Source organism: Phyllostomus hastatus, unplaced genomic scaffold (genome assembly GCF_019186645.2).
Source record: "Phyllostomus hastatus isolate PE091 unplaced genomic scaffold, TTU_PhHast_1.1 phas_scaffold_345, whole genome shotgun sequence".
Classification (NCBI taxonomy): domain Eukaryota; kingdom Metazoa; phylum Chordata; class Mammalia; order Chiroptera; family Phyllostomidae; genus Phyllostomus; species Phyllostomus hastatus.
In genome coordinates, this window is record NW_025334024.1 from 16,148,524 (window position 1) to 16,172,855 (window position 24,332).

The following is a 24,332-nucleotide window of genomic DNA, read 5'->3' on the forward strand; positions in this document are numbered from 1 at the left end:
TGCAACAGTACTGTTTAAAGGATTTCTAATATGGACATTGTCTAGAATTACAAAATTTTGAAAAACCTAAGCATCTTATAGCAGAGATTTAGATAAAGAAAACTCTAATCACCCATATATTAGAATGCCATGTACAATAGCTGCTAAAGATACTGCAGAAAAAAATACTTAATGACATGGAAAGATATTCATTACATGTTAGATGAAAATGGAAGGTTATGTAAAATATAAATAGTATCCCATTTTTGCAAACACACACACACACAATAGGTTATACAAGATATTGGAAATCTATAAACCTATGAATCAACATATTTTTTTCCTGTGGGATTATGGATGATTTCAATGTTAACCTTTTTTTATTCTACCACAATATGTGTTATTTTTGTAATTAAAAAATATTATGATTTATATGTTTAGAGATTTCGGGGGATATCGGCCATATTCTATTTCTTGATCTCGACTAGGTTAACATTGGTCTTTGCTTTAAATTGTTAGTGTAAATTTGTTTAATAAAGTTTCCTCCATGTAGGCTACATTTCACAATGTTAAAAGTGCTTAATAATCTGCACGTACTTATTTTTCAATATTTTATACACACACCCGCATTCCTACCATAGTGTCCCATAATTTCGAAGCAAAGTTGACACTTGGCTGCAAACGCCGGTAGGTTTACGGGTCTGGGCATCGTGGACTTCAAGTCCCGATAGGCATTGCACCCGCATACCGGAACTACGGAGTCCGACAGGGGGCTGGGGCCCGACGGTCCATTCCCACCCAGAAGCCCGCGGGCTGCTCGGAACGTTGTGTGTATCATGGCCGCGGGAGCCGGGACGGGTGGTCTCGCTTCCGGCCCGGACGTCGTACGTGATCCGGCGGCGTCACAGTCGAGGAAGCGGCCCGGTCGGGAGAGTGGGGAGAGTGCGCGGCGAACGAACGCGATGGCGGGAGGAGGCGGGAGCAGCGACGGCAGCAGGAGGGCGGCAAGCCGGCGGGCGTCCCGCAGCGGTGGGCGGGCTCGGCGAGGGCGGCACGATCCCGGCTTGGGGGGTGCCGGGGAGCGGGCCGCGGGGGAGGCACGGCTGGAGGAGGCGGTGAACCGCTGGGTGCTCAAGTTCTACTTCTACGAGGCGCTGCGGGCCTTTCGAAGCAGTCGTTACGGGGACTTCAGGCAGATCCGGGACATCATGCAGGGTGAGGGCCGAGCCTGGGAAGGAGGCTGGGGCGTCTGGGAAGGGGATCTTTGGGGTCCCGGTGTTGGGGATGGCGTGGGAGGCGAGGGGATGGCCAAACCAATGATGTCTTCTTTCCCAGCTTTGCTTGTCAGGCCCTTGGGGAAGGAGCATACCGTGTCCCGGCTGCTGCGGGTTATGCAGTGCCTATCGCGCATTGAAGAAGGGGAAAATTTAGGTATGGCTATTTTTGTGTTTTCCGGGCATAGAGTTACTCTTATCAAATTTACATTCAGAAATAAAGGTTCGGGATTAAGGTGCGTTATTGTATTTTGATCACGGTGTGGTCTTTTGCCTTCTACAATGGGTATGCTGTGGCTCTAGTTTTCTCCAGTTGAGATTCTCTTGCCTGCTTTTCTGTTTTGTTTTGTTTTTCAAATTTCCTCCCACCTGTTTCTTGCTTGCCCCAACTTTACTGCTATCTGAAGTGAGTTATGTTAAGATGGCCACATCTTTTCCCCTATAGTAGAGTGTTTTTCAGATAGGAGCACATTTTTTTTCTGAATTGAACTTGACATCTGTTTAGCAAAGGGTCTACAGTTTCTGGCCGCTTGTATCTGAGTTGGACGGTTATATCCTGAAATTTGAGATGCAAATGCATCTATTAAAAATAATTTTTTTATCTGTCTTGAAAATTACTAAGTCATTTCAAATTCATTGATTTGACTTTGGATCCTTAACATATTTGTAAACCTACTATAGTGAGTAAGCAGTTAAATGCAAATCTTCACTATATTTGCATGTGGGTTTTTTCCCCTAAATGTATGTCTTTTTGGACATAACCTTTCTGGTCTGTAGAAAACAGCTTAACATGAAAGCTGTGCTCTTTATTCTAGACTGTTCCTTTGATATGGAGGCTGAGCTCACACCCCTGGAATCAGCAATCAATGTGCTGGAGATGATTAAAACGGAATTTACACTGACAGAGGCAGTGGTGGAATCCAGTAGAAAACTGGTCAAAGAGGCTGTAAGGCTCTTTTTTCTTTTTTCTTTTAACGAAAATCAGAGGTTTTTGAGGATATAATGCTTACCTTTCTGTGTGGGGTAGATGAAAAAGGGTGGAGAGAAAGCAAGTCAGCACAATAAAACACATGAACATACACAGAGATATTATCTCTTCGGGCAACCCCTTTTTAGCCAAGATTTGGAAAGAACATTAATGGTAGATGCTCAGCTTTTGTGATTTTAGGAGTCTTACTTGTGGCCCAGGCAAGAGAGGCCACAGTACACAGGTAATGGGTTTGCATTGAAGACTGCAGGTTATTATACACCATTTAGGAGAATTGTGGAAGGGCTAGAAGAAACTGGTTTGGTCATCCTTATTTATAATAAACTAAGAAGAAGAGCTGGAGCCCTGGGAAATGTGGGACTTTGAGCTATTTCATGCAGTTGTCTGCAGAATGGGAGGTTTAAGTCTATTCTAATTCTTGAATAGACAGAATTTCACAGGGGCTGTGATAATTAACCAGTTAGAAAAACAGTAATGGTAGAAGGCTGGCACAGGTAGTGCCCTTGACAAGAAAAAAGCTAGTGGTGTGTCTAGGAATTTGGGAGTTGACTGTGTCACGGCTCAGGTATCTTCAAGTAGTAGAACTTATTTTTACTTAAAACATAGAAGTGGCCATGAGAACCAGTCAGAAAAAGCTCTTTGTTCTGCAGTATGAAAGCTAGAGTGTGGAAGCAGATTCAGAGGTGGGGACTGAGGAACAACAGCTCAGCATTGCTTTGATGGTGAAAAGTAAGGAGCAAAGATCACTGCCTAAAAGGATAGAATGGGTGTGGGGGCCAGAGGATCAAGCCTTGCTTAGCAAGGAAGACTGCCCCTTGGCTGTGTGTTGAGTACTCAGGTAGCTGTCAACTAACAAGTAGTGTATGTGAGGTGCAGATACTTATTCAGTTAAGGACCTTGGCAGGAACTACTTTTGGTCTTGCAAAGAATACTTAGATAATTCCAGTTCCAAGAACAGAGTTTTAGCACAGGCAAGTCAGGTTTGTATTGGAGGGAAAGTGCCAGAAAGGACATATTAGCAAGGGGGGAGAAATCCATGCCTGTTTTCAGAATAGCTTTTGAATGGGAAGAAACAGCATCAGTACAGAGGAATTCGTGTTACTCCAATTAAGTAACTAGCTGGTGCAGGAATACAGCTCCTTCAAACAGAAGAGCTAGAGATTTGTCTTCATCTTTCAGCTGAATATTATTTCATTATTATTTCAGGTTCATAGATCTTTTGTTTAGGAACTTCATTAGGAAAAATCTATTTGTAAAATTGAAATTCCCTTAAAATAGTTAAACATTTTCTTATGTTGACTCCCTTTTCCTTTTCCATTTTCCACCAGGTGTAACCTCTCTTGTTATACTTACTGTATTACTATTATTGTTGTGTAACAAGTTACCCCCAAACTTTAGCAACTTAAAACATTAATATTTTCCCTCAGTTTCTCTCCAAGAGTCAGGAATGTTAGTGTGTTAGGTGAGTATTTCTGGCTCGAAGTCTCCCATTAGTTACAGTTAGGATGGCTGCTAGGGTTGAAGTCATCTCAAGATTCAGCTAGGCTGCAAGATCCCCTTCCATGCTCACCCACACAGTTGTCAGCAGGACTCACTCCCTCGATGGCTGTGAGCTGTGGACTTCAGCTCTTTACCTCCCATAGGGCTGCTTACAACATGGTAGGTTGCTTCCCCTAGAGCAAGTGACCCAAGAGAACAAGAGCCCAAGACAAACTGCAGCCTTTTATAACTTAATCTCAGAAGTAACGTTTTATCAACTTTAGCCAAATGCTACTGATCTCGCAGACCAGACCAGCTCTGGATTAGTGTATGGCATGGGACAATGCAGGAAGTAGGGATCACTGGCTGCCATCTTAAGAGGCTGGCTACCAAAATTACCTTGATCTCCTAGTTATTAAATGATACTATATCACTTGTCTGTTCAGTCTTTTTCTTTTTTCCATTTCTCATTTAGAACCATAATATCTCTTAGTGGTCATTGGGAAAATACCTTGGGATGCCTAGGTTCAATGAGGCTTTTTTGTACATTTTAAGCTTTTTAAAGTATCACAAAATTTAATTTAAAAGTATATTGGATTTTTTTATGAAGTTTATTACGTGAGTTATTTTTCTAAGTTAGATCTCAACGTATGGTCTGGGGATCCCTTGCAGGTCTTTGGGATCTTTTATCAGGTCAAAACCAATTTTCATAACAATGCCAAACATTAATTGACTTTTTCAGCGTACTGACATCTGCACTGGTGGTGCAAAAGCAATGATGGGTAAAACTGGTGCCTTAGCATAATCAAGATAGTGGTAATAAATTGTATAGTAGTCATTGTATTCTTCATTGCCACATGCTTGCAGGATTTTTTTTTTTAAAGCCAATTTCAAGTAAGAGTGTTTTTGAGGAAGCAGTAAAAATGATTGATTTTTAAATCCAGATCCTTGAGGAAACATCTTTTCACTATTTTGTGTGACAAAATAGGAAGTTTGCCCAAAGCATTTCTGCTGCAAGCATGAAGGTTGTCTTCAGGAAAGCATTTGTTTGATTGGGATGCATGCTGACTAGCTGCTTTAATGGAACACTGTTTTTACTTGAAAGAACTGACAAACCTGCGTTATTCAGTGATGGGTATATGGCAGCCATTCTCTTGAGAAAGAACAAAATGAACTTGTCACTTCAAGGAAAACAATTGACATTATTTGTTGCCCATGATAAAATTCAAGCTTTCAAGTGAAAATTAGTTTTGGAAAACTTGTATTCATGTGCTTGATAACTTCCCAGTTCTTCAATTTAGCTGTTAAGATTGATGGTGGTATTAACAACTGTGATTTTTAAAAATAATGTATCAATATATGGAAGATCTATATAATTTGGTGAACCGGTATTTTCCAAATGATCACTGTATTATATTACAAAAATCATTGGTGGGTAAAAGATCCATTTAAAGTATAAGATAGAGCCTTGGCTGGTGTGACTCAGTGGACTGAATGCCAGCATGTGAACCAAAAGATCACAGACTCAATTCCCAGTCAGGGCACATGCCTGGGTTGTGAGCCAGGTCCCCAGTTTGGGGAGCATGTGAGAAGCAACTGATTAATGCATCTCTCACACATTGATGTTTCTCTCCCTATTTCTCCCTCCCTTCTCATCTCTCTAAAATAAATAAAATGTTAAAAAAAAAAATAAAGTACAAGATAGAGCAACCCATTGTAATGTAGCAGATGATGAAAAGTTTACTTGCCAAAGTTTGGTGTAGAGTCAAAGTATAGCCATAATTTTCTGAAAGCGTTATTAAAATATTCCTCCGTTCTCCAAATTCATATCTTTGAGGCCAGATTTTATATATGTGGGTAGTACATATATCTATATATTTATATTTTAAATGAAACAACAGAATGAATGCAGAAGCAGATATAGAATCCATCTTCTATTAAGTCAGATATTAAGGGGATTAGCAAAAATGTAAAACAATGCCACCCTTCTCATTAAACTTTTGTCTTAGAAAATATAATTTCCATAAAGATATATTTATGTTAACTTGTAATGATCTTGTTATTTTTAATGACTTAATAAATATCTTTAAATTTCCTCAGTTTTATATTTCTAACACTGTGATTATTGACAGATGTAACCCACATAAACAAAAGCTCTTTGGGATCCTCATTAATATTTAAGAGTGTAAAGTAACCTCAAGACCAGAAAGTTTGAGAACTGCTTCTGTTAGCTGTTAATGATATTGAGACTGCATTGGTTGTCTTTTTGTAAAGGAGACATTCCTCGGTTAAGAGTTCTGTCAGAAACAGGAGAAAATAACATGCATGGTGTGTTCTCAGAGAAGCATTGATTTGTTGCTTTTTGCTGTGCAGCACTCTCTCCTGAACCTTGGTAACAGCACATTGATTTTCTGTTGGCGCTTTACCCCACTTGGGGGGGCTAGTGTATCTTCCACAATCTACTAGAACTTTAATTCTTGAAGCAAAAGGCTCTGTCAAAGCTTTGAGCTTTCCTGCTTGCCATAACAGCCTGGTTTCTTTCTGAGTTTACTTCTTTAGCTTTTCTTCACTTCTGTGAGTTTGTTTTTTCTTTCTCTGCTTTTTCTGTCTTGTACTCCCAGACATAGTAAATTGTCTCACCTCTATTGAAAATCTATGCTTGGTATTTCCATTTGTTTAAGTTAGCAAGAGACCATTGCTACTGCCTGCACCCCAAGAATCTTAGCAGACACACAAAGAGAAGAAATTACACTTATTTCTGAACACTCTGAAGTGAAAAAGCAATGGTTCATTTCTTTAAGAGACGTCTTCACAGGAAATTAATACTTAGTTTTAAAAAAAATAAGTCCACAGCAGACTTTGGAGGCAGACTTTAGATTTTGAAAGCATTCACATATCCTTTCTAAATACAGTAGGACCTGTGTTTCAGTTATGGGATAGATAAAGTATACTCTCCTGTGCTTCCTTAATGCTGCAAGTATAAGTCCTACATAGAATGTATAGCACAGCTCTCTGAGGACTCAGAAATATAAATGGTAGTAAGCAGATGGGGAAGAACACCAGAATTTGAAAGTCTACCAAACTGGTGATAAGTAGTTTACCATTTTTTCCCTGTCTGGTATCTTCCAGCCTGGACTTGAAGGCTTCTGAAACCTGGAAGTACATTCCAGGTGCGAACAGAAAGAACTCCAGAGAAGTTCTCTCTGGTCTGAAGAGCAAGAAAGATCTCCTAAGGGTCAGAAAGGGTGGGAGAAATTCCAGTTTTGTTTTGCTTTTTTTTTTCTTCTCTTCTGTGCCAGCACCTAGGCAGTACTACAGTAGTGGCAGCAAAGCAGGAACCTAAAACTGAAGGAAAAGAACCCCTTTTCTCTTTGGCAGTGGAGCTTTGATCCCTAGAACTTGGAGCAGATTCCACTGCTCTTGCCTACTGTGCATCCTGCTGCTTAGCCCTGGACACAGATGCAGTTAGTGTTTAGCACAGTAGGGAAAATAAGCCCAGAAATGCAAAGCTGGTTCAAAATTTGAAAATCAGTCAATGTAATCTTACCCTATTCATCTAAAGAAGAAAAAACCATTTGATCATACCGGTTGATGCCAAAAAAGCATTTGACTAAAGTCAATATTAGCTTATGATTAAAAAAACACTCAGAAACTAGGAATAAAAGGTAACTTCCTCAACCTGACAAAAGGCATCTACAGAAAACCTACAGCTAACATCATACTTAATGGTGGAGAGTGAATGCTTTGTCCTTGAGATGCAAAACAAGGCAAGGAATCCCTTCTCACTACTTCTGTTCTATATCATACTAGAAGACCTAGCTAGTACAATAAGAAAAGGAAATAAAAGGCAACAGACTAGAAAGGAAGGAATAAAATTGTCCCTACTTGCAGATGACATCATAGTGTATACAGGGTAGGGCAAAAGTAGGTTTACAGTTCATATAGAAAATGATACAATTATTAAGAAAGAATACAAGAATAAACTGTTTCACATATACACAACTGTAAACCTACTTTTCCCCTACCCTGTATTTAAAAAATCCCGTGGAATATACAAAAAAAAAAAGCATACTGAGTTTAACAAGATAGTAGGATATAAGATCAACACAAAAATCAATCATTTCCATGTAGTAACAGTAAAGGATTTGAAATGAAATTACCAAAACAGTGCCATTTACAATATAGCTGTCCTCCCCCCTTAACTGTGGGGCATACACTCCAAGATCCCCAGTGGATGCCTGAAACCATGGATGATACCAAACCCTATACATAGTATGTTTTTTCCTATACATACACCAATGGCATTTTTTTTGGCATATCCGGATTTCCACCATCACTACTTTTTGCTTTGGGGTCATTATTAAGTAAAAATAAGGGTTACATGAATGCAAGCACTGTGATACTGCAACCATCAATCTGATAACCAAGATGGCTACTCAGTGACTGACAGGCAGGTGGTATGTGCAGCACGGACACACTGGACAAGAATGATTCACATTCCAGGTGGGATGAAGCAGGACAGCCTAAGATTTCATGATGCTACCCAGAGCAATGCACAATTTAAAACCTATGAATTGTTTACTAATGGAATTTTACATTTAATATTTTTGGACTGCAGTTGACCACAGGGAGGCTACTGTAGCTCCAGAGAAGAAAAATACTCAGGTATAAGTCTAACAAAACGTGTGTAAGATCTGTATGTGGAAACTTACAAAATGCTGATGAAAGAAATCAAGACCTAATAAATGGAAAGACACCATGTCTATGGAGTGGACAACTTTATGGGATATAGTTGTCATTTTTCTCCAGCTGACCTATAGGTTTAACATAATTCCAATTACAATTTCAGTAGGATTTTCTGTAGATACAAGCTGATTCTAAAATGTTAGGGGAGAGGTATGAAAATAAAAGTTTTGTAGAACAAAGTTGGAGGACTTAATACCCAAATTTTTTTTATATTCTTTTTTTTTAAAGATTTTTTATTTATTTTTAGGGAAGGGAGAGAGAAAGAGAGAGAGAGAAACATCAGTGTGTGTATGTGGTATGTGGCCTGACTAGGAATCAAACCTGCGACACTTTGGGTCGCAGCCCGCGCTCAATCCACTGAGCTACACCAGCCAGGCCTTAATACCCAATTTTAAGAATTACTATAAAGCTATAGTACTCATGACCAGAGATGTGTAGATTAGTGTTGAATAGAAGCATCTAGAAACAGACCCACACAAATATGACTAATTGATTTTTGATAAAAAATATGAAAGCAATTCAATGGAAACAGGATAGTCTTCAACAAACAGTATTGAAACAATTGAATGTCCACATGCAAGAAATGAACCTTGATTTAAAACTCATACAAAAATTCATTCAAAATGGAACTATAAAATAGAGCTATAAAACTTTTAAAAGAAAACATGACAGAAAATCTTCATGTCCTAGATTTAGGCAAAAACTTCTTAGATATGACACCATAAGTATGATCCATAATGGGAAGAATTGATAACTGAACTTCAATAAAATTTAAAACTTTTGCTCTGAGAAATCTGCTAAGAAAAAGAAAAGACATACCATAGACTAGGAGAAAATATTTGCAAATTTTATATCTGACAAAGGACTCATCCAAAATATACAAAGAACTCACAAAAGAAAACAACCCTATTTTAATGGTGGGCAAAAGACTCGCAAAGGGAATATACAGATGACAAACAAGCACACGAAAAGATGCTCAACATAAGTCAGTGGGGGAATACAAAGTATTTTCCCCACTGTGAACCTATCACAGGGACAAAACTAAAAAAATAACCAACACTAACCAGCCCTGGCTGGTGGGCTCAGTGGATTGAGTGCCAACCTGCAGACCAAAAGGTTGCTGGTTTGATTCCCCGTCAGGGCACATGCCTGGGTTGCAAGCCAGGTCCCTAGTTGGGGTGCAAGAGGCAACCAGTTGATGTTTCTCTCCCCCTTTTTTTCCCTTCTTTCCCTGTTCTCTAGAAATAAATATTTTGAAAATATATAAAATACTAACACTAAAGTGCTAGTAAGGATATGGAGCAACTGGAACTCTCATACATTGCTGATGGGAATGCAAAATGGTGTATAACCACTCAGGAAAAGTTTGGCCATTTCTTAAAAAGTTAAGCCTATATTTTCCATATGACCCATCAATCTCACTCCGGATATTTACCTTAAAGAAATGAAGTTATATTCATAACAAAACCTGTACATAAATGTTTTAGCATCTCTATTCATAATCACCCAAAATTGCGGACAACCCATATGCCCTTCAATAGGTGAATGGATAAACAAACAGTAGATTTCCATATGATGGGATATACTGCTCAGCAATAAAAAAGAAGGAATTATTAATAATGCAACAACATAGACAGATTTCAAAGATATACTGAGGGAAAGAAGCCAGTCTCAAGGCTCTGTCCTTTAAAAAATAAGTGCTTTGTACTGTATGAATCCCTTTATATAACATTCTTGAAGAGATAAAACAGGGAAAATTAGGGATGGAGGGTGGTGTGACTACAGAGGGGCAGCACAAGGGAGGTTTCTCTGGTTTTTTATTTTTGTGGTGGTTACAAGAGACAATACATGTGTTAAAATTCAACAGTAAACTAAAAAAAGTTAATTTTACTGTATGCAAGGTAAATAAAATTTAAGAATATGACATGTAACTGATTTATAAAAAGTAAAACCTTTGTGTTCAAGAAAGTAAATATAGCTTTAGTGTAGTTTCTCTGCTGAAAATGATGTAAAAGTCTCTATGGTCATCTGATTCAAATGAAGAGACTGGCTTCATACCTCCTCTGGGCAGCAAGGATTTAGGCATGTGCATTCAGGAGCATTCGACACCAGTTTCCTTCGCCCTATAGGGCCATGCTCAGCATGTTAACAGGATCACCAGAGATTAGTACTCACTGATTTCCCTTGCTTTTCCTCCTGCTCTTGGTCTGTTTCTCCCTAAATTCTTCCCTGGGAAGACTGGAAATATCTATGAACCAGTTTTCTTTCCTTTCGTATGTGAGGTATGTCTGACACCTCTTGAGATGTAAGGTAGTTACTTTACCTGTTAAATAATTCCAAGTACTCCCAGTTTTCCCCTAGCCTTTTCTGCTTTTTTAAAAAATGTGTACATATTTTTTAAATATACTTTTTAATTTTCAATTACTGTTAATTTCCCTCTACATAGAGTCTCTTGGATTTCTTTTTACCAAAGGACTTTCCTTTTTCTCTGTGGCTGATAAGACGTCCTGACTGGAACTTTGTCCTCTTTCGTTGCTGCCTATGGATGAGCTGGGTTTGTCTGTCTCAGTAGTTCCCTGCACACTCACTGGAGTTGCCAGCTGGGGTTTACAGTAGTGAGAGGCTGTGTGTGTTCTTCTATAGAACTGACCTCAGGCCTCTCCTAAATGAAACTAGCAGCACTCTGTAGTCAGCAAATCACTTTAATTTTTTTTACAATATATACTCCCCTCTTTCCCCCAATTACGTCAAAGCTTTTGCATTTAAAAAGAACAGAGCCAATTTTTCTGAGGACCTGGGATGACTTGTGTCCATTTTGCCTTTCCTTAGGAGGCCCTATTCAAATTGAGTAAATGGTCTGTAATCTAGGGGATCAGATTTTGCTGTATCAGCCTTCTTTTAAAAAACAAAAAAAATCCAATGTCATGCTGAAAATCTACACTATACATTGACAGAGGGCTTACAGTTTGTGACATTTTAACAATAATTATTAGTTTTTGAGTACAGGAATTTGATAGAATGTGAAAAAGTTTTGGTGTATATACTATTCAGTTTTACTTTTCAGTAAGCTTATTTTGATATTTGATATTCTCATTACACCTGTCATTACAACAGTTAAAAAAAGTTTTTTCCTCCTTTTTGTAGGCTGTCATTATTTGTATCAAAAATAAAGAATTTGAAAAAGCTTCAAAGATTTTGAAAAAACATATGTCAAAGGACCCTACAACTCAGGTAAATTTGTTATTTTGCTCCTAAAACTTAAATCCATTTCATTGTTTTTTGTGGGAAAACAGGGAAAGGGTTCTTTGTTAGGAATGTTCTTTAAATATTCAGTGTCTTTAGTGTGTTGTCTTTATATCCAGGATATCTTTCTGTTAGATTAGCTTTGAAAAATTTATTTTTTTATTAGACAAATTTATGTAAGTCATTTACTTGCCCATTTCTGTCTGGTTTGTGATGGAACTTTATTTCAGTGACCAACACCAAGGCAAATATCAAGCCATCAAGTTTTGTAATAGTTCCAACACTCCTTACATAAACGCTGATCCTGCAGACTTGAGAATCTGCCTTCGTAAGGACTTAACTCCTCTAGTGTCGGAACCTCTGTTGGTACCCTCTTGTTTTTGTTTTTGTTATTTTCTTCTAGTTTTTGAAAAGCTAATATATGTGTATAATAAAAAATTTAAGTACAACAAAAGAGCTTAGTGAAAAATTTGTAATCTCTGACTCAGCCATCTTGTTCCTCTCTTCAGAGACTTTTTTACTTTGATCTTTTCAGAGACATTCTATGTATATACAAGCAAAAAAGTTTGCAAGTGTGTGCATAATTTGAGCATTTTTGTAAATTGCTCCTGTCACCTACTGTATTTTGGAGATCATTCTGTATCGGCACATACAGAGCTTCTTTATCCTTTTTGTGTTTTGGTCGGGGCAGGGGTTGGAAAGTTTTAAAATCCTTATGAGCCTGGGAACCAAAAGATCGCTGGTTCGATTCCCAGTCTAGGCCGCAGGCCTAGGTTGTGGGCCAGGTCCCCAGTAGGGTGTGTTAGAGGCAACTACACATTGATGTTTCTCTCCCTTTCTTTCTCCCTCCCTTCCCCTCTCTAAAAATAAATAAAATAAATCTTTAAAAAATATTTAAAATCTTTATGAGCTTTGTGCATTGGCACTATCATAGCCAATGAGGTTTATCCGAAGCACAATTATTGGTAATAGAAATAAATAAATCTTCATAAATGTATAAAGGCACTTTAGATCCTCTTCTTCATTATTATTTTATAACTGCATAGTAATCCATAGTAGCTGATCCTTAATTTATTGACCCCCTTCTTCATGGTGGGCTCCCCTTCATGTGTGTGCCAGTGATTTTCATTGAGAATGTTGTGAAATCTCTCACAACTATGTGAAATAGCATAGTCTCAATTTATCATTATTGATTTTTTACTGCAGTTCTCCTTTCTCATGTTGTCAATCTCGGTCCTTTGTGTAGAAGCTGAGAAATGATCTCCTGAACATCATCCGTGAAAAGAACTTGGCCCACCCTGTTATCCAGAACTTTTCCTACGAGACCTTCCAGCAAAAGATGCTGCGCTTCCTGGAGAGTCACCTGGATAATGCAGAGCCCTACCTCCTCACGGTGGGCTGTGGCCTTCTCTTCTCATAACCATGACGTGGCCTTGAGGATGTGCAGGCAGTGAGAAAAGGACATCTTTTTAGAAGTAGAAGAGTAACTGTCTGGGAAAGACTCTGAATTATATGCACTATCTTCCTTTATTAAATGTCTTCAGTATACAGAAACAGAGGTCCTGGCAGAAACAAATGGAACAAAAGCTGGTCTCCCTCACCTCCACTTTTTACCTCCTTTATGTATGATTATCTCTTGTGGTTAAAGCAGAACATTTATCTTACAATTGATGGTGGTTCCCAGAGGAGATGAAATGCGAGTTAAATTTTGGAGGAGGAGTGGTTTATTAGATGTGGTGTGATGGAGTTGTTAACAGGAAGAAAGCATAATTGGAGAAAAGGTCACTAGAAGTATGATAAGGTAGAAGATGCCAAATTAAGACATTCTTTAACTGGATCAAAGAGATAAGGATAAGGGAAACAATGAGGCTCAAGACAGTTTGTAGAACAATTAGAACCCAGTCTGTCCTAGGTGGACTGTGATAAGGAAAACTGAGTAAGAAGGGTCTTTTTTCTTTAAAACCAGGATTTGAGAGTATTAAAGATACGGCTCCTAACAGTAGATGTGCAAGGCCTATGTCAGGATAGTGTCATGGAGCTTAGCCATCCTTTGGTAAATCCCAAATGATGTGCAAAGCAGATAGTTCGGAATAATCAGGGAGCAAGTGTCAGGATACTTGAGCTTGGCCTAGGAAACTTTTCCTTTGTGCTCTAGGTAACTGGAAAATAACCTGCCAATGTTTCTGGGTGAGGGTAGAACTCTCAGCTCTTAAGACATCACTCATTACAGTTATATGTATCTGAAATGGAATATGCTGGACTGATCGGAAATGTGTCAAACTTCAGTCAGGGAGACAGATGAGCAGTTTGACTTAGAGCAAGATGGCTTTATGTGGTATAAGTAAAGATTTTCAAAGAGTTGTCAAAAGGCAAAAACATATTTGTGGATATACAGTCATAAAAATTCTATACACAAACTAAAAGACATTAATATAAACATTAGTTATCGTAAGTTTGAAAAAAAAAAGTTTGATTTTTATACATGACCCCTAAGGTGTATTTGGGATTCAGAAACTAGATTAGGGATGATATTGGAGGGAGGGAAGAGGAAATGCAAGGTGAAATCACATAAAGAATTTTTGCAATGTCAAGATGGTTAGCATACTCAAATTGAGTTCTTAGCATTAAACTGTGAGCCATTTTTTTAAAGGAAGAAATAGAGCTCATTCTTGTAAGTTCTCTTACTTTTTATGGCTAGATTGGATTTGTAGGTGAATGTGTTTGCATATTGAGTATGTTCATGGTTACAGAAGCAGAAAATTAATGAAATTCTGTGGCTTCCTCTTCCTGATGATACCCTTCCTTTCCCAGATGGCCAAAAAGGCTTTGAAATCTGAATCTGCCACATCAACTACAGTGAAGGAAGATAAACAGCCAGCACCAGAGCCTGTGGAAAAGGCACCCAGAGAACCTGTGAGGTGAGAGAGGTACCCTTTTGTGATCTTGAGTGAAACACTGGGGTGGTCTTTTCAAAACATAGTCTCCTCCTTAGAGCAAGGTCAGTTAGTTCCTCCTGGTGATTTGATCCCCTAACATGTTACTGTGTTACTCATACAAGGCACAGTGGGAGTTAGAGAGCATACCCTTCGAAAATGGGAGTATTAAAGATTGTATGTCAGATCCCGGACAGAAGTTCCTAACTTACTGTCCCTCAAAGTTTCTTTCCTCCTCTGTTTCTCTTTGACTCACCCTTACCTACTCATTATTTTCTTGTTGATATCTGATCTCCTAATACAGTGTTCAGACTTCTGAATCAGATTCCCAAGACCAGCTGTGAAAGCAAGGATCAAAAATTTAGATGCCTTCGGGGCATGGTAGGAAATGTCAAAAATTTAGATGCCTTCGGGGCATGGTAGGAAATGTAAAGGAACAGAATGTGCCTAAGACAGTTGAGAGCACGGGACTATGAACCAGAGAGGGCATGCTTTCCAGGCTCGTGTGATTGTTGCTGTGTGAGACTGTCCAAGGATGCCAAAGCTGCAGTTCAGATTTTTGTGTGAGATGTCTAATTTTTTATGTTTAGCTTTCCCAATTTTTTAATGTTGGCAGTTATCCAGTTTTTAAAAAACACTTGTGTCTTGCTGGGTGGCTTATTTCAGTTGATTGGAGCATTGGCCTGTATACCCAAAACAAAGGTTGTGGGTTTGATCCCTGGTCAGAGCACATACTAGGTTGTGAGTTTGATCCCCGGTCACAGTGCATACAGGAGGCAACCAATCAATGTTTCTCTCATATCCATCTTTCTCTTTCCCTTCCTCTATAAAATCAATAAACATCCATGGATTAGGATTTAAAACAAAACAAAACAAAACTCTTGCATAGGTTAGGCAAGAAGACATCTTCCAGCTGGGTTTGGCCTACAGGTTGCCAGTTTACCCTCTCCTGACAGTGTTTACTTACAGCATGCCAGCTACTCCAAATAGTAGATGACTTCATTTACAAAAGGCAGGTTCTTATTGTTCCAAGACTGTGTGGTACACTTCTTACTCTGCAAATTCTCAAGATTCCACTGATAAATGTATCATAAGAGAAAATGGGCAGCATGGAGACTGGCCTTTCATTTCTGTCACATGAGAGTTGGACGGGGATAGCTGGAAGAAGAGTTTAGACTTTAGGGTGAAATTGCTGGAGTATCAGTAGGTGTTCGGAAGTACTTGTTTAGTCACTGTGCAGAACCCTTACATGATGGCAAATACTGCGTTAGTCCACACACACTACTGGGTTCGACCGCACGCAGACAAAAGAGGTCTCTGGAGGCTGTATCCTTGGCCCTAGTTCTGCTGAGGTGCTCTGGTTTGGAATTAATTAAAACTCCATAGTTCAACTTAAATGGAAGATTTTATAAATAAAGGTTGTATCAAGCAACCTCTCTTTCTCTTTTAATGAAAACTTCTCACCTTGAGGAATCCTCTGCTAATACGAAGCTTCACACTTTGAAAACATTGTGGCTGTTTAGATGAGCATCAGCAGTGGTGAAACTGATCTTTGTATGTTTGCCTTCTTTGTAGGCAGCTACGGAATACTCCAACCACCTTTGGAATTATGACTCTGAAAGCAGCTTTCAAGACTCTGTCCGGTTCACAAGATTCTGAGGCAGTTTTCTCAAAACTGGACCAGAAAGACCTGGTACTTCCTAATAAAGCATCCCCATCATCGCCAGCCCTCAAAAACAAGAGACCAAGAAAAGATGAAAACGAAAGTTCAGCCCCTGCTGAGGGAGAGGGTGGCTCCGAACTGCAGCCCAAGACCAAGCGTATGACAATAAGCAGATTGGTTTTGGAGGAGGATAGTCAGAGTACTGAGCTGAACTCAGGCCTCGACGCCTCTCAGGAAGTCATTCCACCATCACCATCCAAGCCTGCTGTTCTCAACCAACCGCTCCCCAGGGAGAAGAATCCCAAGTATGAAGACCTTCTTTGTAGGAGTTTGGGGGCTGGTTGGTGGTCCTGGTTGGGCCTGGTATTGCTTCTGTAAATGAAGTAACTTTCAACTAAGTTATTCACCACCAAGGCTTGCTCAGACTGCTAGAATGTGACTCAGGAGTGGGGAGTGACGACATAGCCATCCCTGCCAGTTCCAAAGCCCCACACGTGGGCTTCCAGGCATTGCACTAGGGCATGAGTGAGGATGGAAGGGTTTCGGAGCCTCCTATTTATGGCTGCTTTCATTTTTAGCAGACTTCTGAGTACCTTTACTACTAACTAGAGATCTGTGAATATTTATAGTTTTATACTTTCTATGAGCTTTGGAGACTTGCTAAATTCAGTAAATATTTACTAATCTGTCACATTATGCTAGATTCTGTGGAGTAGTGGTTAGAATGCTTTCATTTTGCTCCCTATCCTGACCCTTGACCTGGCTCTTGAGTTTTGCTTTGTGCCGTCTTGTGGATCCTTCCTCTGGGCAAACCGGTCTGCTTGCTCCCTCTGGAACACGCTATGTTTGTTTCTACTACTGTATCCTTGCTCTCTGTCACTCCCCACAGTTGGATTATCATCTTTCCATCATTGCTTGTCAGAATCCCATCCGTCCTTCAAAGGGAAGAGAAGCACTTTTTGTGGGCCATGTACATTCATGAATCTCTACAATCCTCAGTGATATATTATTAGCCCCATTTTATAGATGAGAAAGGATCAGAAAAGTCATTAACTTGCCATAAGTCACAGAGCTGAAAAGTGGCAAAGCTGGGCTTTGGGGTTTTTAATCCAGGTCAATCTAGACACAAAGGCCCATGGCCTGCCCTGTACACTACTTAGCACAGGCTACCTCTTAAAAATTCCACCTCCTCCCTGAATCTCCCTTGGTCATCCTGCTCTAAGAGATCACCTGTTGGTCTCCCAAAGCCACCATCATCTCTACCACTGCTCTTGTGGTACAGGAACCTGTGTTCTGGCAGGTGCCCTGTGAGGCTGTGGCATCTGACAAGTGACTCGTACTCAGGCACTAACCTGCACTACATGCACCACTACCTGCACCTAGAGGTGAGTGAGTTACAGCTGGGCAAGCAGATGCAGCTCAACACTTACTCTCATTTTATACATGATCTCCTCAACTCCTTATAGCAGTCCTGTGAGGCGTAGGTATTGCCCATAAACAGATGAGAAAACTGGATAGAGTGCATGATTACAGTGGTTTTATTAATGGATTTGTGAAGGTTTCAGACATAACCACCTGTCATGTGTCAAGGGTATGAAGTATGATGAATACTCTAAAGCAGAGGTTGGCACACTACAGCCCAGGTCCAACTGGTCTGCTGCCTGTTTTGTAAATAAAGTTTTATTAGAACACAGCCACATCTATCATTTATGTATTGTTTGGCTGTATTGTCTATAGCTACATTTGATGCTACATTGAGTTGAGTAGTTGCAACAGAGACAGTAAGGCCTGCAAAGCCGAAGATCCCATCTGGCCCTTTGTAGAAAAGGGATCCCATGACGCAGGCTGTAAAGGAAGTGTGTGTGTGTGAGGGGCACTGGAACTCCAGGGAAGAATCGCTGAGCCTGCTCAGGAGAGTTGGAGCAAACCTTGCAGAAGAGCAAATACTGAGTTGGCTTTGAAGGATGAGTAAGAGGTCATCAAGCATATTGGGGGCTGGGGGTTATAAGCACAGGAACCCCTTGCATAAAGGCATGAAAAAACCTGGTGTGCTCTGAAAAAATGTCAATACAATGCAGAGAGGATGAAGGGAGAAAAGTCTGAGTGGGTAAATGGGCCAAAACTTGAGTTCCTATTGTATTCTGTCAGGCAGAGGTTCTCAAACTGGGCTTCATATCACAATTACCTGTAGAATGTTTAAATACACATTCCCAGGCTCCTGACTACTGAATTAGAAGGGTCAGGAATGCTCTGTAATCTGCTTAAAACCCCAAATAATTCTAACCCAACTAAGCTGAAGGTTTGATGAAATATCACTGAGGGCTTCTGAATAGGCACTGAGGCAAAGGAGAGAAGGAGGGTAGCTAGACACTGCTGCCAGGTGACAGCACTTGCAGGAAGCTGGGCCACTGGAAGAGGAGGAGAAGGCAGGGTTAGGGTATATCCCCTGGAGGGCAGGCCTACAACTTACTAGATTTTTATATCCCCCATGGCACTTGGCATGAACCAGTGCTTACTAGATATTAACCAAATAATTACTGATTTTTGCAATTTAAGAGATCACATGCAAAATTTCTATAAAAGGCCAGCAAAAGTTTAATATTTTAGACTTTGTGAACCACTTCTGTATCTGTTGTATCTGAATCATTTCTTGTTTTGTTTCCTCACAACCCTTTGAAAATGTGAAACCCATTCTTGGTTCAAGGACTGTTCAAAAACTAGGAGCCACAGGCTTTAGTCTGCCGACCCCTCTAGACCACTGCTCAAGTTCTAAGTTCACCAGTAAGGAGCACAAGCACCAGAAAGTGACCTGGCTTGCCTGGTTACATAGCCATTAACAGGATGAGGACCCAGATCCCAGCCCCTTCTACAACACGAGAAATTGGGAAGTACCAAAACATTTGTGCACATAATAAATGCCAAGTTCAGAGGGGGAGTAGGAGGTTACCACTCATCTGCAAAGGTTGTCAGCAGGAAGACTGAACAGTTCCTTGGGTGAAAAGGATAGACCTAGTGGTTAAAATCAATTTTATCCCAGTACTAGGATAAGTAGATAGAAAACTTAAGCTGTCTGACCTTAATATCTTGAAAATGAAAAAAAAATCCTTTGTCTCAAGTTATTCTTAGAAATAACATGGTGGGGGGATATGATCCAATTCAAAACAATAAAAAGTAAACAGTATAGCCACTTAGGTAATTGCATAGAAAACTCATAGAACTCGAATTTTTTCAAGCCTATCACTTACTAAGCAAATTGCTTTCATCACTCATTTACAGAAAAAGCCAGACAGCCTTAAAAATGAATATTTGGAGGGGGATGGTGATGTATGCAGTGCTGAGTTTGAGGGGTGGTTCTCCAGCCTGGGGGCTGATGACATGGAGATACCTGACGAGGACTTGGGGAGTTGGGTGTAGGTGAACCTCGAATGGGTCACAGCAACACAAGGAGAAACAAGGACTATACGTGAACCAAGGGTAGAACCCAGGACGGCCCATGATGAGTTTGTTTCACAACTTGTCCTCTCACTGATCTCTCCTCAGATTACCCAAAGGCAAGTGGAACAGTTCTAATGGGGTTGAAGAAAAAGAGACTTGGGTGGAAGAGGACGAACTGTTTGATGTTCAGGGTAAGCCAGGAGACTCTCAGTCTCTCCTTGACACTTGCTGAAGTACGAGATGCATGTAACTATCACATAAATGTTCCAGAAACTGCTTGTCTCCCAACCAGAACAAGTTTAGTAAGTTCCTCATTGTGACTCTTGAGGAGTCAGTTCTCTGTCCTCTCCCATTCAACAGTGCAGACTGTCAAAGCAGCACTTTGTATTGAAAGAAAGTTCCTGGCTTTGTTTTAATAAATCCTGTATTTAATTGTCGTTAATGTTCTTCCTAAAGTCTTTTAATTAGAAAAGGGCATTCCATACATTTTTGTTTAAGTAAAAAATCTCTTACAGTTTCTCCATTTTTTAAAAGATGATAAACTTTGCTTTTTCATAATTATTACTGAACTTCATAGCACTTGCATTAGAATCTCTCCCGCCATGTATTTTTTATTCTAATGGAAATATGTAAATGCTACAGCTTAATTTTGGAGATTCTATATAACACAACAGTTATCTATTGCCAATCCCTAGGTTTTGTCTTTAAAAAAAGTAGCCTCAGTGGCAAAAACATGGTTGGCAAGATTCAGATCACAGGGAAAATGGGAGATTAGTAATATAAAATCAATAAAAATGACATTAAATATTTAAAAACGTCAGGATATAAAAGTTCTAGGTAACACCCAGTTTTAATGCAGTCCAGACTTGTCAGCTTTAGAAATCATCTTCCACTACAGTGTGAAATACTTCATAATTTAAAAATAAATAATCTGCTCCTGAGACACCTTCCTCCATTGTGTAGGAAGCACTGCTGGGACAGTGGCACACACTCTAGCAAGTATATTGTTTATGCAATTTTGCCTTTTCTTGCAGCTTTTTAACTGGTTCTCAATGTCTCGAAATGGCATGTCTTTTATACTTGTATGGCCAGCCTCCTGTAGCCCTCTGGCCCTTTAAAAAATTACCTTGGTCCATATTTCTTGAGGTCTGATCTCTATCCATATGGTAAAAGGGCAGAGCTTGAGCAGATCTCACATGGTTTCTCCATGTGGGAAGCCATAGTTGTTACCCTGTTCTTTTGTTCAAGGAATTGAACCTACTTTTACTTATGTAAAAATGATCAGGGATTTGAAAATTCTGGCATGAAACAGTAAAACTGGGGTGGCTTGCTGGTTGGTGTGACTCAGTGGATTCAGTACTGGCCTGCGAACCAAAGAGTCAGTGGTTCGATTCCCAGTCAGGGCACATGCCTGGGTTGCAGGCAAGGTCCCCAATAGGGGATTCGTGAGAGGCAACCACACATTGATGTTTCTCTCCCTCTGTCTCCTTCCCTTCTCTTCTGTCTAAAAATATATCAATAAAAACTTAAATAAAATAGTGGCTAGCAAAGGGTTATAATATGGCAGAAGTTATGTATGTATAAACAGGTATATGTATGAGGGTTTTAAATACCACAGTCCCTTGGTAACTTTAGAAAATGCTAGTTTTATTAAAGAGCCTGAATTCATCATTAAGCAACATTTATTGAATGCTTTTTGGTAAATATTTGCTTTGTACAGATTTCAAAGGACAAAACAAATTATACTTTAGTGATATCCTTTCTTTTCTCAAAGATTGTCAAATGTGAATCAGGCTTTCCCTTTAGGGACATTCTGTATCTTTTTCTGGTGGTTTGTGCAGAGAAAGGTGAGCTCTGAAATGAGTCTACTTTTAATGTTTTCCAGCAGCACCAGATGAAGAGAATACAACCAGTGTAACAAAAAAGCAGGTAATTTAAAATTCTCTTTTCTAATCTTTTGATTGTGTGGGTAGAATAGAGGTAAAATAAGTACCCACATTTCATAGATAGATGACCCATGCACCAGGCAAAATATTGTTTGCATTTTTCTGATGATCTAAACTAAGTTAAATAGAGTAAGTCCTTGAATAATATCCTTTTGTTCAATGTCTTTTTGTTATAATATTGATTAGATGCTGTAGAAACTTAACTCTTGTTTATATCCATTAGCCTATGGTAAAATTGGTTTTGTTATACGTCACTATGCTTGCAGTTGCAGAACCTATCAATGACGTTATGTGAGGACCTACTATAGTCACCCTCTGGAAGAAAAATCTAGTTGGACAGAAATCTGACACATTTTCCTGACCATGAACAACACACATTTGAAGTTTTAATGTAGAAGTGATTATTAGTTGAAGATGAAATGGCAGGACATTGGAAATTATTAAATGTACAAATCCAGTGTTAATTTATTATCTGTATTAAACCCTTCTTTTGGGTTCAGATTATTCTCTTAGGATTCTTGAGTTTACCTCTTCACTGTTTGAGAATGTGAGTAAGTGGAGGGAGAGGTGATAAATCTTTGGTTTTCTTTTGCAGAAGTGGACTGTAGAAGAAAGCGAGTGGGTCAAGGCTGGAGTGGAGAAATTCGGGGAAGGAAACTGGGCTGCCATTTCTAAAAATTACCCATTTGTTAACCGAACAGCTGTGATGATTAAGGATCGCTGGCGGACCATGAAAAGACTTGGCATGAATTGAAGCAAGCTTTCGTTTCCACAGGATTCACAGGAGTATGGTTCCTAATTAATAGCCCAATAGTCTGCTCGCTCTTTCAGAAGCTGGGCTGGGAAGAAAATTTGAGGCATCCTCATCCAACATGGGGAAGGTCCCAGTTCTGCTTCATCACTGTTGGAGATCATAGAGCTGAAAGACAAAGCCAAGTCTACCCTATGTCCTTGGCAGAGATGACAGGCAGACAGCTTGTACAGTGCCAGAATATTATTAGTATTTCCCTTCTTCAGTGGTTTGCTTGAATTTAAATCCCCAGTAATCAGTAGAACCTTCTCCTAGGAATATGGTGGAGTCTGTTAGGAGCACTTAGGACTCCATGACCTGTTAAAACCAGCAACATGAGCATTATTTGGAGTGAACTTGTTCCAGGTAAAGCTCTGGCCTCCTGATGCAAATGCAAAGGAACTTCGTCTGTCATGAGCCCAGGCTATAATGAAAGACCAGTTGTGGTGGAATCAGGGTCCCTTTAAAAACTGTTTAGCCTGTTGTGACTTCAACACCTAGACCTAGTCTTGGCATTTGCTCTTACTATTTGCTGGACTACATAGGCAGGTTTGACCTCCACTTCTCATGTGGTTGAACCAGTGTGTTTTTTGGTGATTGTAGAAAAGCTTAGCCCCTGCCCCATTCTCTTCCCTATGCTGGACTTTTAAAGCTTAAAAAATCCTGACTGAATATAAATGCCTAATTCCATTCTTTATGAAATGGTTGCTTCCACCTGATTCCCTAATTGTGCTGTGTTGGTGTCTTGCACTGAAATTCAACATTTCCTCCTTTTGTACTGTGTTGTGCTTGCCGTCTCTCTTGAACATCCTTAAAGACCGTCTTTTTAGAGAAAAAAAAATCAGTGAAGTGTTTTATGTAATTATTTTTTAAAATTTGAGAACTAATTGTCCATAACTTGCAGCATCCTTCATTAAAGTCTTGCTTCTCTCAAATTTAAGTAGCTGTTTAATTGCAGCACAGCATGTATGAACACGTTAAACAAATTTTGCTGAACCATGTTGACTGTTAAAACGCCGGCCGATGTCAAACTGTATTGGATATTCTAGTCTTTGGAAGCTGTGTTGAACCCTTTCTCACTTTTGAGTGAAAGATGTAAAGAAATGCTAAAGGTTTAAAATTTATCCTGTAGTTACAAGTTGGAAATTTTGTACAGCTCTATTACCTGTTAACTATGTGTTTTGGAATTTAGTATTACTGTTTTTCTGCCAATTAACCCCAAATGAAACTACAGTGAGAACTTATCTCCTCTCAGTACAGCCACCTCCTCCTGATCTGGCTGCAGCTCATGTGGTCTCCCTCTGAACTGGATTTGGATCCAGAAGCTTTTCTCCCCTCAACTCTCACCTCATTAAGATGGCGTGCTCTGGGTAGAAGAGTGAAACTGTGATGCAGTTAGGGAAGCAACATATCCTAATCAGCATTTCTCAAATTTGAAAAATGCATAGGTCCATTAACATTTTTAAACTTAATGTCAGTGCTATACTGTTACTGAAATGTGTACAAACAAAAAACTAAGCCTATAGCCTCTAGAGAACTATAAAACTTACCGTGTACTGTTGACTGTTTTTGTTGACTCCAAGTCACTGCTCACAAAACTGTGGCAGTGGTGGGACCAGGGTGGGGGTGCCTGTGCCATTGTGTGCTGAGAAATGACCCCCATCTCCCACCTCCACCTTGGCAGGACTGCTGCAGAGCTCCTATGGCTCCTGGGTGCTGTGATAGCATTTGGCCTCTGTTAGAACTGAACACAATTATAAAGTCTATTCTTTACTTATTAGCTTGTGGTAATTCAAATATTACCACTTGGAGTCAATGTGATGAATTCTGAAGCAAGACTTGGTTAGAAGCTATTA

The 24,332-nt window shown here is 39.6% G+C and overlaps 1 protein-coding gene across 2 annotated transcripts; it reads left to right on the forward strand.

The window, feature by feature from the left end:
- The first annotated feature begins 754 nt into the window (after window positions 1-754).
- Window positions 755-23,411, forward strand: TERF2 (telomeric repeat binding factor 2). Of its 2 annotated transcripts, none has more exons than XM_045818926.1 (10): window positions 755-1,194; window positions 1,315-1,410; window positions 2,069-2,199; window positions 11,611-11,697; window positions 12,956-13,102; window positions 14,521-14,627; window positions 16,218-16,610; window positions 19,846-19,931; window positions 21,626-21,669; window positions 22,282-23,411. In XM_045818926.1, the coding sequence occupies exons 1-10, from the start codon at window positions 816-818 to the stop codon at window positions 22,438-22,440; spliced, it is 1,629 nt and encodes a 542-aa protein (XP_045674882.1). In that variant the 5' UTR covers window positions 755-815; the 3' UTR covers window positions 22,441-23,411. The 2 variants fall into 2 exon arrangements, with proteins under 2 accessions (XP_045674882.1, XP_045674883.1); XM_045818927.1 differs by having other exon boundaries at window positions 21,629-21,669.
- Window positions 23,412-24,332: the final 921 nt, after the last annotated feature.

Coding starts and splice junctions, on each gene's coding strand:
- TERF2 (XM_045818926.1), top strand. CDS start 816: ATGGCCGCGGGAGCCGGGACGGGTGGTCTCGCTTCCGGCCCGGACGTC. Junction 14,628..16,217: donor GCACCCAGAGAACCTGTGAG/GTGAGAGAGGTA, acceptor CCTTCTTTGTAG/GCAGCTACGGAATACTCCAA. Junction 21,670..22,281: donor CCAGTGTAACAAAAAAGCAG/GTAATTTAAAAT, acceptor TTTCTTTTGCAG/AAGTGGACTGTAGAAGAAAG.